Source organism: Pelophylax lessonae (assembly GCF_965119305.1).
Source record: "Pelophylax lessonae genome assembly, chromosome: 3".
Classification (NCBI taxonomy): domain Eukaryota; kingdom Metazoa; phylum Chordata; class Amphibia; order Anura; family Ranidae; genus Pelophylax; species Pelophylax lessonae.
The window spans coordinates 88,353,690-88,368,716 of NC_138770.1; the positions used below are offsets into that span (position 1 = coordinate 88,353,690).

A 15,027-nucleotide genomic window follows, 5' to 3' on the forward strand; every position below is an offset into this window, starting at 1 on the left:
CCCCAAAAGTGTCAAAAATGTCAGTCAAGGGTCCGATCTGTCTGCCGCAATGTCGCAGTACCGCAAAAAAAAACGCAGATCGCCGCCATTACGCGTTAAAAAAAACAACAAAGATGACAAAAATCTTTCCCTTTGTTAGTAAACGCGATAACTTTTGCGCAAATCAATCAAAACACGCTTTTTGCGATTTTTTTTACCAAACATATGTAGCATAAAACAAATTGGCCAAAAATGTTAAAAAATTTTGATTTTTACATTTTTTTTGGGGGGAATTTCATATAAAAAAATGTGAAAAATATTGTTATTTTTGCAAAATTGACGCTCTTTTTTTGTTTATAGCGCATGATCAAAAAATCACACAGGTGATCAAATACCACCAAAAGAAAGGTCTGTTTGTGGGGAAAAAAGGACGTCAAATTTGTTTAGTTACAGCGTTGCAAGACCGCGCAATTGTCCGTTAAAGTCACGCAGTGCCGAATCGCAAAATACCCCCTGGTCTTTCAGCAGCCAAATCCTCCGGGGCTTAAGTGGTTAAGAAGCTGTCAATAAGTTTGTCCAGTCCATTTTTGGAGTTTTGCGTGGAATGTGTCAGATTGGCCTTTTATTTCTCCACTTTTTTGTGTCATACCAATACAAACAAAAGAAAAAAACATCAGAATTGCAACAGTTTTCTGGGCAAAGTGGTGCATTATCTGAAAATGCAGAGGTGCCAGTATTTTAAAAACGTATTTACATATAACTGTTTTACTAACAATATGAGAAGGGGGGAAGCAACATTTTTAACCTAAATAATATTAGCTTCCCTTAACTTTAATTAGGGCTGATTGGGGTAAATTAGGGTTAATAAGGTATTTAATTAAAACATATTTTATGAAAAAAAACAAAAAGCTTTTTCTTGTCAGGTTGTTTGAACTTATATCATATGCAGAATGAAGCTCATCTGTTTGACCTGTAAATGAATGAAACCGTGTAACTACAAAAGTAACGTAATGTTAATTTATATTTCTCTATTCTTTTTTACATCTGAAAACACTGAAGTCCATTTCCAGTTGCAATGACTACACAGTAACTCCCAACTCCCACTTTGACAGTAGGGAAATCATGGCAAGTAGACATGTGTGCTTTGTTTCCTTCCGGATATATATTCAGATGAATGCTTTGTTATTCAGAGATTCGGATATGTCAAAATAACAAAATTACAGTGTAAACAAAGCTTACTTAATGCTCCGAATAACAAAACAAAATTCGAATTGAAATTTAAATCAAATTTTACATCGAATTAGATTTGAATTCGAACTGTAAATATATTTTTGAAATTAAAGACTGTGTGTGTTTTTAGAGTACCCTTTTGAAATAATGCTGTTTTTTTTTTAAGCCAAATATGATTAAGGCTTCTTTCACACGGTCCGCCTCCGCAGGCGGATCCGTGTTGCCCAGCGGGGATCGATCCGCGATCCCCGCTGAGCCGGGCGGATGACAGCTCCGTCTCCACTTGCAGAGCGGAGAGGGAGGTGTCTCAGCACCCGCTGCCCTCTATGGGGGATCGGATGAGAGCGGACCGCTTGTCCGCTCTCATCAGATCCGCTCCGCTCCGATTACTGAACGGATGGAAAAATAGGGTTTCCATCCGTCCAGATTTCAGCACAGGATCGGATGCGGATGGCAGCGGGTGTCAGCGGAGGTGACCTCCGCTGACACCCGCTGCCCCATAGAGCTGCATGGAGGATCCGATCAGATCCGCCTATAAAACTGACAGGCAGATCTGATCGGACCGCCCGTGTGAAAGAGCCCTTAAAGAGTCGTAATCATTTGATGAAGATTTTTCGTATGTTTTCTTACTTTGCCGCAAACATTTTTGGTTCAACTGATTCGAAATGTATTGATTTGATCGTTTCTAATCAAAAATATTGGTAAATTCAAAGGAAAATTGAAAAAGACAGAAAAATAATTCTGAATATGAATTTTGAATACAGTCTGAACAAATAAACCAAACTTAATGAAGCTAAATAACTAGATTAATGAATCTAAACAAAACAAATGTTTTCATCATTTCATCATGCACATGTCTAATAGCATGTGTGTGCAGAAAGGGGGACAGGGTGTGTGTGTGTGGGGGGGGGGGTTAAGCAGCAGGAAGGACAGGGCATACTATAGATGGTGTGTGAACTTTGATGAAGAGTTTTTAGGCATGTGTAGTCCATCCAAGGTCCACCATTGGTTAAAAAAAGGGCAATAAACATGAATAAAGCAATCGCTTGGGAAATATGCTTCTGCAGATCCAGTACAATTTCCTATTATCTTTTTTTTTTATTTACATTTTTGATAGGTGAGATCTTTCTAAACTGACATTGCTTACATTATATTACTGTGGGTAAACAAACTGATTAGCTGCGAGGTATTGCACAAACTTGATAAACTTTCGGTGCATGAGTTGCCGATTCTGCTGGTTCAAGATCTAAATAAGCCCCGGGGGGAGCCTCGAAGGTGAAGTTCTGCAGAAGGGATGCAAAGAAGAGGAAAAGCTCCATTTTGGCCAAGGTTTCACCAGCGCAACTTCTTTTCCCTAGAGAAAGTCATGACACATATTTTAGAGTGCAATCCACATTCACTGCATTGCTTAATTCTTGTCTAGACACCTTATGTTGCCAGTAATAGGCATACATGAAAAGAAAGACTAAAACTAAAAGCAAACAATGAAGATCAATTACTATAAAATAATAAGTCATTACTGTCATGGTCCATGATCCCCATACTTCCTCCCATTGGGATCTGAGGTGCAGCAAGCTCCCTTTACGAGGTGCCTAGGGGTTGGCCGTGCCAGCCTTTTTCATCTCCAGATCTCCTATTTTACCACCCCATTTGTCACCTACTGGCATGGTTAACCTGAAGTTACGGTTGTTTATTGCTCTCTGTTACCTAATTTTTGATTGTATCTTACATTATTCTTTGTATCTCAAACATTGTGTTACATTTAATTTCTCTAATAAAATGTTTGAAACAGAAAAAAAAAGAGTCAATAATAACTATAATCCAATTGCAACAAGCTTTCACATTGGTACCAGGGCTAGACAGCAACAGTCCTGCAGCACAGAAGGGCACTGATTAGTGGCACTGAGTGCACTGTGTGGGACCGATGTCCCTCTAGCATTTTAAGCCAGAGCTGAAGCCGTCTTTCCGCTATAGTGCTGGCGCCAAGTAGTTAATAAAAGACCACATAGATGAGTTATTGCTGGTAAAAAGTATTTTAGGCAACAGACAGCATGGATTCATGAAAGACAGAAGTTGTCAAACAAACCTGATTTCTTTTTATGAGGAGTTAAGTAAAACCTTGGACAGAGGGGTGGCAGTGGAAGTAGTATACTTGGATTTTGTAAAAGCGTTTGACACAGTTCCCCACACACGGCTAATGTGTAAGATAAAGTCTACTGGCTTGGAAAGATCAGTTTGTAGATTGATAGAAAATTGGCTAAAAGATAGAATTCAGAGAGTCATGGTTAATGATTCTTACTCTGAATGGTCTACGGTTATCAGTGGTGTACCTCAAGGTTCAGTGTTGGGACCCTTACTTTTTAATATCTTTATAAATGATATAGGGTCTGGGAATAAAAGTACCATCTCAGTCTTTGCAAATGATACCAAGCTTTGCAGTGGAATAACTTCCTTACAGAATGTCTCCAACTTACAAGCCTGCCACATGGAAGGTATTTTACCTTACTGCATAGAATGAAGTAAGGTAAAAAATAAACTTGAGGCTTTAGAACCATTTTAATAACAGCATACAATGCCAAGCTGCGGTTGGCATTGCAGTGAGCAAAATCCTTTCTTGTATTAAAGAGGTATGGCCTGCAGAGAGAGAGAAAGACATCATTTTGCACAAATTAGTAAGACCTCATCTGGAATATGCAGTTCAGTCTTGGGCACCAGTTCACAAAAAGGATATTGGGGAACTGGAGAAAGTGCAGAGAAGGGCAACCAAACCGATAAGAGGCATGGAGGAATGATATTATTACTATGTATAAATACATAAGTGGTCTATTTAGTGAACTTGAGTAATTCACTTTAAGGTCATCAGAGAGGACAAAGGGGCACTCTTTATGTCTGGAGGAAAAAAGATTTAATCTCCAAATATGGAAAGGTTTCTTCACACTAAGAGCTGTGAAAATGTGGAATAGATTCCCTCAAGATCTAGATCTGGCCAGCTCAGTAGATAACTTTAAAAAAAGGCCTGGATTCTTTCCTAAATACACAAAATATAACTGGGTACTAATATTTATCAGCAAAGTTGGTCCAGAATATCTGATTGCCTCTTGAAAGATCAGGAAGGATTTTTTTCCCCTGCTGGAGCAAAATTGGATCATGTTTTTTTTTTTTTTTGTTCCCCTAGATCAACTGTGGGTACAGAATAGTGTATATGGAGGTTTTCAATTTGTGTGTGTGTTCTTTTCTCTTTTGGTTGAACTGGGTTGGCTTGTGTCTTTGCCAAAAGGTGGCATAAAGTATTTTAGGAATTTCATATGCTACATAGTGCCATCTAATGGCCAAATTATATATTTTTTCATTTGAATGTACATACACTTTCACTGGACAAATTGAAGTGTCAATTTTTTATGGGTACACCCCATAATGATAAACAATCTATCATAACTTTAAATGTTTAGAACAATGTTTCACCTGAAATGATTGACACAATGATAAGAATGATTTTGTCTCTTAAAATAACTTTGATTTAAGATCATCATATTTTTATAAAAATGATCAATCGTAACAATAATTTTCTTCATTAGACACTTCTGGACCGGGAGGTTTTACCCCCTTAATGACCAGGCCATTTTTTGCGATTTGGCACTGTGTTATTTTAACGGACAATTAAATAGAGCTTTCTTTTGGTGGTATTAGATGACCTGTGCGATTTTTATTTTTTGCACTATAAACGCTATAAAAAAGAGCGACAATTCTGAAAAAAAAAAAAAACAATATTTTCACATTCTGCTATATATCATTCCCAATGAAAAAAAGTGTAAAAATCAAATTTTTTCATCCTTTTGGGCCAATTTGTATTCCGCTACATATTTTTGGTTAAAAAAAATCCCAATAATTGTATTTTTAATTGTTTTGCGAAAAAGTTTTAGATCTATGACATTTTTATTTATTTATTTTTTATAAGTGAAGGCGGCATCATTGCGGCGGACAGATCGGACCCCTAACTGACATTTTTTACACTTTGGGTGTGGGGGGGGGGGGTTGGACCAGTGACAATACTGCAGTAGTCAGTGCTAAAAATATGCACTGTTACTGTAATGACACTGGCAGGGAAGGGGTCAACACAGGGGCGATCAAAGGGTTAAGTGTGAGCCTAGGGTTTTTTTTCTAACTGTATGGGGGAGAGACTTGTGGAATCAACACAGAGACCTGTCTTCCTAAATAGGAGGATCACAGGTGCTAGGTGTTCATTCCAGAGAGAACAATAGTTTGCTGTATTTACAACAGCAGACCACCGTTCTCTCTTTATGGGGAGCGACCGTGGGTGCCCGGCGGCAATCGCAGCCACTGGCCCCATGGACCAGCTTTCCTTATGCCTAATGGGGGCGCTCCTGTGAACCGGCATATCCATATGTCGGTTAGCGCAGCCGAGCCAGCCGGCCGCAGTATATCTGTGACAGGTGGTCCGCAAGTGGTTCAAATGATAGTCTTTTTGAACAGTCATTACACGTTTATAAGAACATAATAGACCAAGGAATACCTAACTGATTTCTTAAAACTTTTTTGCAAACTTTTTTGTGAGCAATCAAAACTACTATGTATCTTATCCTGTCAATGAAATTATCATCATCACATTCTGTTTAGATTTACCTATAGAGAATGGAATGGAGGCCTCGTTCTTTTTAAAATTTCCTTCTGCATCAAGAAAATGACCTGGATAGAACTCAAAAGGTTTTTCGAAATAGACCTCGTCTTTCAGTACAGAGTACAGCAAAGGCAAAACAACAGTGCCCTGCAAGGATAAAAGTCAATTAAAACTGAACATATATATTTATATATAACAGTTGGCAATGATTAGGCACATTAATCAAAATCTTATTTTCCAAAAATAATCTATACACACTAACTATTTAATGGCCCTGCTAACTATTGTTTGTGAAACTTTTTCGTACTGTGTTTTCTGCCTCCTTGTAAAATCCTCTGTGAGCTCCTGAATCTCTACTTTCCCACTCCTCACAATCTGTCTTTTGAAAAGTGCAGTGCATATTAGTTGCGGTCATGAACACTTCTTTCTGCACACTAAAAATCTCATAGTCCATAGTCATTAGTCCATCTCAGGGGCCAGCAAGATAGGGTGGCTACATTCCTACATACAGTGGGGCCATTGAGAATGAACATAGCCACCCTTGAACAGGAAGTCAGGTCATAGCAACAACAAAAACAGAAATCTGGAGATTTGGTGGAGGCTGTATCAGGAGCTTGCAGCTCATGTCATCTGCTGGTCTAATTCCAGCATCCTGGTTTTGGCTATAATACATTTTCCCTGTCTGTCTGTCCACCTGCAAGGTGATTGATGTGGTCTGTCTCTGGATGGAGACCAAAACTGATTTAAGACAGCCAAGCCTGCAGTCCCATACTTCTGAAAGCATTTTTTACACGTGCTCAAGCTCCCTGTCTGTCTGTCCTGCTCTGCTGTTTGGATTCCCCTGTTTATGACCTCAGGAAATATATAGAATTTTCCCTGAACTCCCCTGTTGACTATGAATTGGACCCTGACTACTCTGAACCTTGCTTGCCTGGACTGTAATTGAACCACTCTGCCTGTCTGCCACCTGCAAGTACCTGTTTGCTTCGCTCAGTCTAAGCATGCCCCGGCATGGTGGCCAGGCACTAAAGCATTATGTATAAGACCTAGGGGCAACTGAGTACCGGTAGGCCTGCTTGCCTTATGGGTAGTGATGAGCCGAACACCCCCCTGTTCGGTTCGCACCAGAACATCTCGAACAGGGGAAATGTTCTAGTGAACATATGAAAACGAAAAATCACAAGTTCTCATTTTAAGGCTTAAATGTAAGTGACTATTAATCACCTGCTGGCCAAGGATTCAAACCCACCGCCTCTCACTTGCTAGCCTGTTATTCTAACAGCTACACCACCAAAGCAACTGAGTAACCTAAGACTCTCTCTGCCTAACAATTTTCTATCTGAGTTTGACAGCTCTTTTATAGGGCTCTGACATCACCAGTGCCCCATAATCCACTGCTCAGTTGCAGTGAATAAATTACCGACGTCACTTCAGAAGGGGCAGGACAATTAATACGTTTTAATTAAAATCCATAATTAAAATTAATCGTCTGCTGATCTGGAGATTCAAATTCACAGCCTTTTGTTTGCAAGCCTATTATTCTATCAGCTAAGCAACTGAGCCAGCTGATTAATCTTTGGCTCTCTCTGGCTAACTAACTTCTATTTGAGTTTGACAGCTCTTTTATAGGGATCTGACGTCGCCCCATAATCCATTGCTTAGGTGCAGTGAATAAATTAATGGCATCAATAATTTATTCACTGCACCTGAGCAGTGCATTGTGGGATGGCTTGTGATGTCAGGTCACTATATAGGAGCTGTCAAAATCAAAACAGCTCATTCCGTGAGCTGGTATTCTACCAGCTACACCACTGTCAACTACAGCTAGGCAGGGAAAGTGTATTCAGACTAACTAACTAACTAACTAACTCTTATCTCACCCTACACACAGTGGATGAGATAAAAGTTAGGGAGAGCTGTGAGTTCAATTTTCCCTGCCAGCCAGTGATTTATTTGGAAAGGTAAGTCTACACATTCAACAAAAGTGAATATATATAACATATATCAATCTGTGAAGCCAATTAATAATGCAAATCAATTGGTGCATAAACATAAAAGTTCATAAGTGTCCATAAATATTTTGCAGGTGAGTAGAATTGTATTCTATCCGAATAATACGTGTATCCACCACCGAGTGAAATTCATCCTTACCAAACGGAAATAAATAAGGTGCAACTATATTTTCTTGTGCTGAAAAAATATCCAATCTCCTTGTGAACAAACACCACGTGTAAATCACCAAGAATTAGCCTCTTACCAGATGGTAATAGGTATGCACTTGTTCAGTGAAACCACCGCCTTGCTTCCTCTTTAAAATCCTGAAGTGGGATGTAGAACCGCTCTACCTTTCTTTCTCCACTAGATGGCAACGAGTACCAGCAAGAAACACAGCCTCATCCTTCTTTACAAGCTCACAAAACCACCGTGTATTAAAGGAAAAAAAAGGGCTAATAGTGTATTACCCTTGAGATTTATTCAAAAAACAGTTGATAATGCACTTACAATTAGATGTCTTGTATTCAGCATAAACATAGGCATACGAATTCCTGCAAAGGCTTGCGGCCGGCTGCAGCACGGACCGCAAGTTGTGTGTGACGTGTGCGCCTCCTAATCTTTAGGAGGTGCACACGTCACACACAACTTGCGGTCCGTGCTGCAGCCGGCCGCAAGCCTTTGCAGGAATTCGTATGCCTATGTTTATGCTGAATACAAGACATCTAATTGTAAGTGCATTATCAACTGTTTTTTGAATAAATCTCAAGGGTAATACACTATTAGCCCTTTTTTTTCCTTTAATACACGGTGGTTTTGTGAGCTTGTAAAGAAGGATTGAGGCTTTGTTTCTTACTGGTACTCGTTGCCATCTAGTGGAGAAAGAAAGGTAGAGCGGTTCTACATCCCACTTCAGGATTTTAAAGAGGAAGCAAGGCGGTGGTTTCACTGAACAAGTGCATACCTATTACCATCTGGTAAGAGGCTAATTCTTGGTGATTTACACGTGGTGTTTGTTCACAAGGAGATTGGATATTTTTTCAGCACAAGAAAATATAGTTGCACCTTATTTATTTCCGTTTGGTAAGGATGAATTTCACTCGGTGGTGGATACACGTATTATTCGGATAGAATACAATTCTACTCACCTGCAAAATATTTATGGACACTTATGAACTTTTATGTTTATGCACCAATTGATTTGCATTATTAATTGGCTTCACAGATTGATATATTTTATATATATTCACTTTTGTTGATTTGGTTCACACATAGATATATGTTATATATTCATTATTTATTTGTTGTTTAGCGCACCCCACACCACATATACATTTATCTATATTCAAAAGCACTGAATACCGGGAGCAGCTTCAACACACTATCAGCGCACCCATCCCCCCTTACAAAAGTCTACACATTGTTCTAATCAACAGCACTGTTGAAGGTGACATTAAAGGTTTTTTGTAAAATAACAAACAGGTTATACTTACCTGCTCTGTGCAATGGTTTTGCACAGAGCAGCCCTGATCCTCCTCTATTTGGGTCTCCCAGGATCCAGGTCCCTCCCTCCTGCCTAGTGCCCCCATAGCAAGCAGTTTGCTACAGGGGCACCCAAGCAGGCTCCCTCCTGAGCCACTGCTCTGTGTGCCTATTCACACACAGAGTTGGGCTCGGTCCCATCCCCGCTCTCTCCTTATTAGCTCAACAACTAATTTTTACAAGTAATTTATTTTAATACATGTACTTGTAGATTCTTCCCTGCATTGTCCATATTCTGCTGACTTCTACTTTGTCATTTAGTATTTTGTCATGTTAAAATCTTGGCCTGAGTTACTGTAGATACAGTATATTCTGCACGACACTATTACACAAAAATGTATTGAATGTTACAAAATAAAATAATGTAGTTACCTTTGGAATCAAATATCCTCTAAATGTGATATCTTGAATAGTTTCACGTGGAACCCCATCTGGTGCAATATCACCAAACCGCTGGATCTCATGAATTACAGCATCAGTATACGGCATTTTCTTCCTATGCTCTGCTTGAGGTTGAGCTGTACCAATAATGCTATCAATTTCCTTTTGAACTTTCTCTGCCAAAGAATAGCTAATGTTACTCTTTAGATTATATTTAAATGATAATAACCTTGAAAAAATTTGGACATATATATGTTCTCTATTTTGCCAAATTTCAGCCCATCTTTGGACAAAAATGTACCTCCTTACCACAGTTCTCTCACACATCTTCTGACCTTCAAAAGTATGTTTTACTTACCTAAGTCCACTGTCTAGGTCCTTTGCCGCAACATTTTGAGGTGTGAGAAATTGGTAATCCAGCTCTGAGAATGTGCCCTGATGGTCAGTCCCCAACAGTCTCCTTACTCTGATGTCACTAATGGGATTCCAATTCTGGATCCTAAGAGGACCCCACCACTAGACAGCCAATATGAAAGGTCTATGTCATGCAGACAGTAATGTGGGTATCCAAAGAAAGACATGTGTTCTGTAAACCAGAGAAAAAATAAAGCTTGGGATGGGATAAAGCATGACGAAATCATGGCTTTAAATTAGTAAAAAGTTGATTTTTTTTTTTTTATACGGGTGGGGTTAAGGGGAGGGTTTTTGGAACCCCCAACATCATCTTTTAAGACGAGCTACAGGCAGACTTTATAAAAGAAATTTAAAGCTTAATTTAAGCTCATTGGTTACTGAAACAAGGGGAAAAAAAGATGTCCAGCTTATTTTCTCACCTGCACCTCCTTTCTTATTAGCTCTTGCACAAAATTACATGGACAATTTATTCCAACAACTACAGATATATATCTTCAGCCAGTAGATGGCAGTCTTTATATATTTTTAGCTGATCTCTATGGTTAAACTCTGTCTTTTCTCTGTATAATAAAGTTCCTGTTTCCTGTCTGCAATTAAGCAACAAAGCCCATGTGGGCTGTGCACTGTCTGTTCTGTAGGGCTATATACAGAATTTCTGAAAATAGAAAAAACTCAAATGGCTGAGGGTGTAATTGCCACCATCCATTATTTTTAGTTTACAATTTGCATCCTCTTTTGATGGGATTTTTAAGGCAATTCAAACATCAATATATATTAAAAAGTATATTTTATTTTTTCACTTAAAAAGTAGAAATATAAAAACAGTTTTTCAAATTTCATGAGGTTTTTTTGTATATACAATGACACGTGACACACTGACATCAATCATAAGACGCATCCACTATAAACAGAAAAAAATGACGCCTCCTATGTGCATCTATTGATAAATTCACCCTGCAGCTGGCATCAATTCATGTAACTTCCAAAAATGAATGCTTAGGCCTCATGCACACTGGACATTTTTACAGCAGCTGTTTTTGGCATCAGATGTTTTGTTCTGCAGCCAATAAACACTGCAGCATGTTATTCTATGTGTCCATGCACACATAGGCTGTTATCAGCAGTTTTTGGAAGGGGCGTTTTCTGGCTGTAAAAAAACCCAAAAGCGAGTGGGATTTGAGTGGCATTTTTCAGCTGTAAAAAAGCTCTAGCATTGATAAAGGCCAATAAATGCTGATAAGCAGGGCCGCTGATAGGGCAGTACAACCAGCCCTGTTGTACCGGGCCCGGGCTCCATCAGCTCTACAAGGGGCCCGGGCAGCATCACAGTTAATTTCTGCATGTTCAAAAAAAAAATCGTTTTTTCTAAACCTTTTCCTAATTTGTAATTTCTTGGGGTGTAATTACATTTTCCTGGGCCCTATAATGACAGCAGAAGGGCCCAGGAGGTGAGTGCAGTGGCGGGACTTTTTTTCCATTTTCGGGTCGCATGTATACATAGGATTTAGTTCCATGGTGATTTGCTGCCATATAGTCCTGGCTGCTGCTGTCCACTGCCTTGCCTGGCGGAGGGATACAATAATTCTCTGCTCAGCCCCGCCTCCCCTTACTCAAGTGCAGAGTGTGATCATGTACGGAGGCAGATTGCTCAGCAGCTGACAGGGAACAGCAGGAGGACAGCGTGGCTGGATTGGACACAGTGAGTGAAGAACAGAGGATAGAGTCCTCACTGTGTCCTATGATCTCAGCATAAAAATCACACAGGCTACAGGTGCCCTGTCACATTGTCACATGAATGCTGGGGATGCTGACTTTAAGCTATGACTGTAGTGAGTGTTACTGCATAACAAAGTCAGCATCCCCAGCATCCATATGACACTGTGACAGGGCACCTGTAGTCTGTGTGATTTTCGTGCTGGTGATCATAGGACACAGTGAGATGCTACTTTAAACTTGTTTTTGGGGGACAATAAACATGTGCAGTCAAACCATTCCCCTTTAACCTCTTCCCTCCCATCGATGTATCAGTGTTCTGTCAGAATAGCGCTACCTATCAGATTCTGCTAGAAGAAGTGGCATTCGGAAAGAACAACTTACTGCGCATGCACCATGTGTTCCAACATGGCGACTATGCGTTCCAATAGGTTTCCTAATGTGACAGAACACCAAGCAGCGGCAGACATCTTCTTACACCCACGCAAGTCTTGAATTTTACATTTATTTTAGCAGTAAACTCACCTTATATACTGAAATAGACTATTTCACCGTAACCGAGTGGAACAGTCTATTTCACTATAGAATCAGTTTGTCGCTGAGCAGTGCGGGGTGTACCAAGGTGGCCGTCACCACATTGGCCGCAGGTTTCTCGCTATATTTACTAGAATACAATAATAATACAGATGTAATACTGTGATTTATTCTATAAGGTCAGTTTACTGATAAAATAAATGTAAAATTGAAGACTTGCGTGGGTGTAAGAAGATGTCCGCTGCTGCTTCGTGTTCTGTCACATTAGGAAAGCTATTGGTACGCATAGCAGCCATGTTGGAATGCATGACGCATGCGCAGTAAGTTGTTCTAGTCTGTATATTACTTCCGGTAGCAGAATCTGATAGGTAGCGCTATTCTGACAGAACACCGGCACGTCCCTGGATTGGAAGGGTGATATCTTGGTCATCCCTGTAGCATGATAGCCCCAGCAACTTTGCACAAAGTAACATAAATAATAAAATAAAATGTAAAACCTTTTTAAAGCCCCCATTCCCCCTTGCTCATGCGTAATTGCAAACATGCATGTTGGTCCCGCACATATACGTAAACGGTGACAAACCTGCATTTTGTTTTGAGGCAGGGCCAGGGATGGGGTTGAAGGGGGCCCCATCAGGTAGGCTGTACGGGGCCCCATCATTCCTAACAGCAGCCCTGCTGATAAGCACTTAGCAGCGTTTTTGGCGTTTTTGATTCCATTGCTTTTTTTAAGCCTGGGTTCTGTTTCGAGGTGTTGTTCATGGAACATAGTATGGGTTCACACTGGTGCATGCTGAACACCACATTCCTGTGCACATCACATGTGATGTCTGTGCGATGCGATTTGAGCTTTATATTTTGTATGGCTCAAAATGCATCACATTTGCACCAAAATGTTGTAGGAACCTTTTTTCTCCACACCTAATCACACCCAATGCGATGCGATTCTGGCAAGCGCACTGCATTTTTCAATCTGTTTCGGGGTATCGTTCATGGAACATGAAGCCCCCATTGACGTTGTGCCAATTTAGCATGCAGTTTGTCATGTTGTATCGCATGTTAAATTGGAGCCTATTGCCGGCAACGGCACCGGTTCACACTGAGGGCGGATTTAAAATGATTTAGCTGAATGCATACAATTTCAAACTAGCATGTCAGTACGACTTTGGGGCCACTGACTCAGAACAAGGATCACAGTAATGTTCTTATTTCCTTAGTCATTCTGGGGCAGTGACTCAAAATACTGAAACCATGCATTAAGCATTACAGTCATTAAAGCGGAGCTCCACCGAAAAGGGGAAGCTTCTCTTGTCAGCCTCCTCCACCCCTCCGCTGCCACATTTGGCACCTTTCGGGGGGGGGGGGTAGCAGGTACCTGGTTTTGACAAGTGCCCACTCCTACTTCAGGCTGAGTTTGTCCCAGCGAATTCAGCTGGAAATTCAGCCCCTCTTCCCCTGCCGTTAGGCCATTTACAAAGCACAGCTCACTTCACACATGTGCAGTAGGGAACCGGCTGTGAAGCTGCAAGGCTTCACTGACACATTCCCTTAGCCAAGATGGTGGCAGCAGCACCCTGAGAGTTTATTGAAAAATTGGGTGAGGACACTGCTGGATTCGTGGACAAGTAAGTGACCTAATAATAAAAGTAAGCAGCTACAGTATTTGTAGTTGCTGACTTTTTTTTTTTGTTTTACTGAAGGAGCCTTGAGTTCTGCTTTAAGCCAGAACTTTCAGAAGGAGATATCAGTAACATCAATCTGCACATGTATTTTAAAGCAAACCGGTCAGCCTTTTAAAAAAAAAAACAGAAATTTTGTGTCTTAGGGCAGGCACCATAACATGCCTGTTATTAGTGTTATTAGCCAAGAAATCATCTTGTACATCTGTGAAACTATTTTTACTTTGTTACTAGGTTCCTGACTTCAGCAGTGTTCCCCCATTCACTGGAAGTTGTACTTTCATTAGACAAAAGGATGAAAGGTGATGGGACTTAGCCATGAGTTCACAACAGAGAAACTTATATCTTCTGTTAAGGCAGTGTCCACGTTACTGTCTGAATGATGTGGACACTTTCTCTTGGCTGGCCAGAGGTACGGTCTTCTAAGGAACCAAAAGAGGACTCAGCATTCACATCAGTGCAAGGAGAACTTTTGGGACCCGGATGCCTCACGAAAAAATACAACTGAATTGGTGAGGGGATAAGGAGTGGAAGGTGGTAATTTTATATCCAGTGATAGGCTTTAATTACGATGAAATAACACATTAAATGAAATAAAAACTATGTTTCTTACTTTGTATTTCTGGATATTTCATCATTAACAGGATTGCCCATCTCAAAGTGGTGGTGGTTGTCTCCATTCCGGCAACAAAAAGATCATTCACCAAAGCAATTAAGTTATCATTATGAAAATACTGAGAGAATTCTGTTTTTCCCTAGTAAAAAGTAAAATAAATAATGAATGCAGTGCATTTTTATGGACATAATTTGTTCCTTTTTTATCTGAGGGTTCATGAGGCATTTGTTTGTGTCCTAATAGATCCATGCTTAGCTAACAAGTATCTATTTTCTATACTGGGGATAACCTATATATATATTTGTTCTCAA

At 40.0% G+C, this 15,027-nt stretch overlaps 1 protein-coding gene across 1 annotated transcript in view; it reads right to left on the bottom strand.

Annotated features, from left to right (window-relative positions):
* Positions 1 to 2,384: 2,384 nt before the first annotated feature.
* LOC309551314 (cytochrome P450 2B11-like) overlaps positions 2,385 to 15,027 on the bottom strand; it is a gene marked incomplete at both ends in the record, with an annotated part of 28,238 nt that continues 15,595 nt past the window's right edge. The window contains 4 exons of the mRNA XM_082251849.1: positions 2,385 to 2,563; positions 5,851 to 5,992; positions 9,752 to 9,936; positions 14,714 to 14,855. Of these exons, the coding sequence (XP_082107975.1) occupies positions 2,385 to 2,563; positions 5,851 to 5,992; positions 9,752 to 9,936; positions 14,714 to 14,855 (648 nt within the window). The remainder of the gene's footprint in view (positions 2,564 to 5,850; positions 5,993 to 9,751; positions 9,937 to 14,713; positions 14,856 to 15,027) is intronic.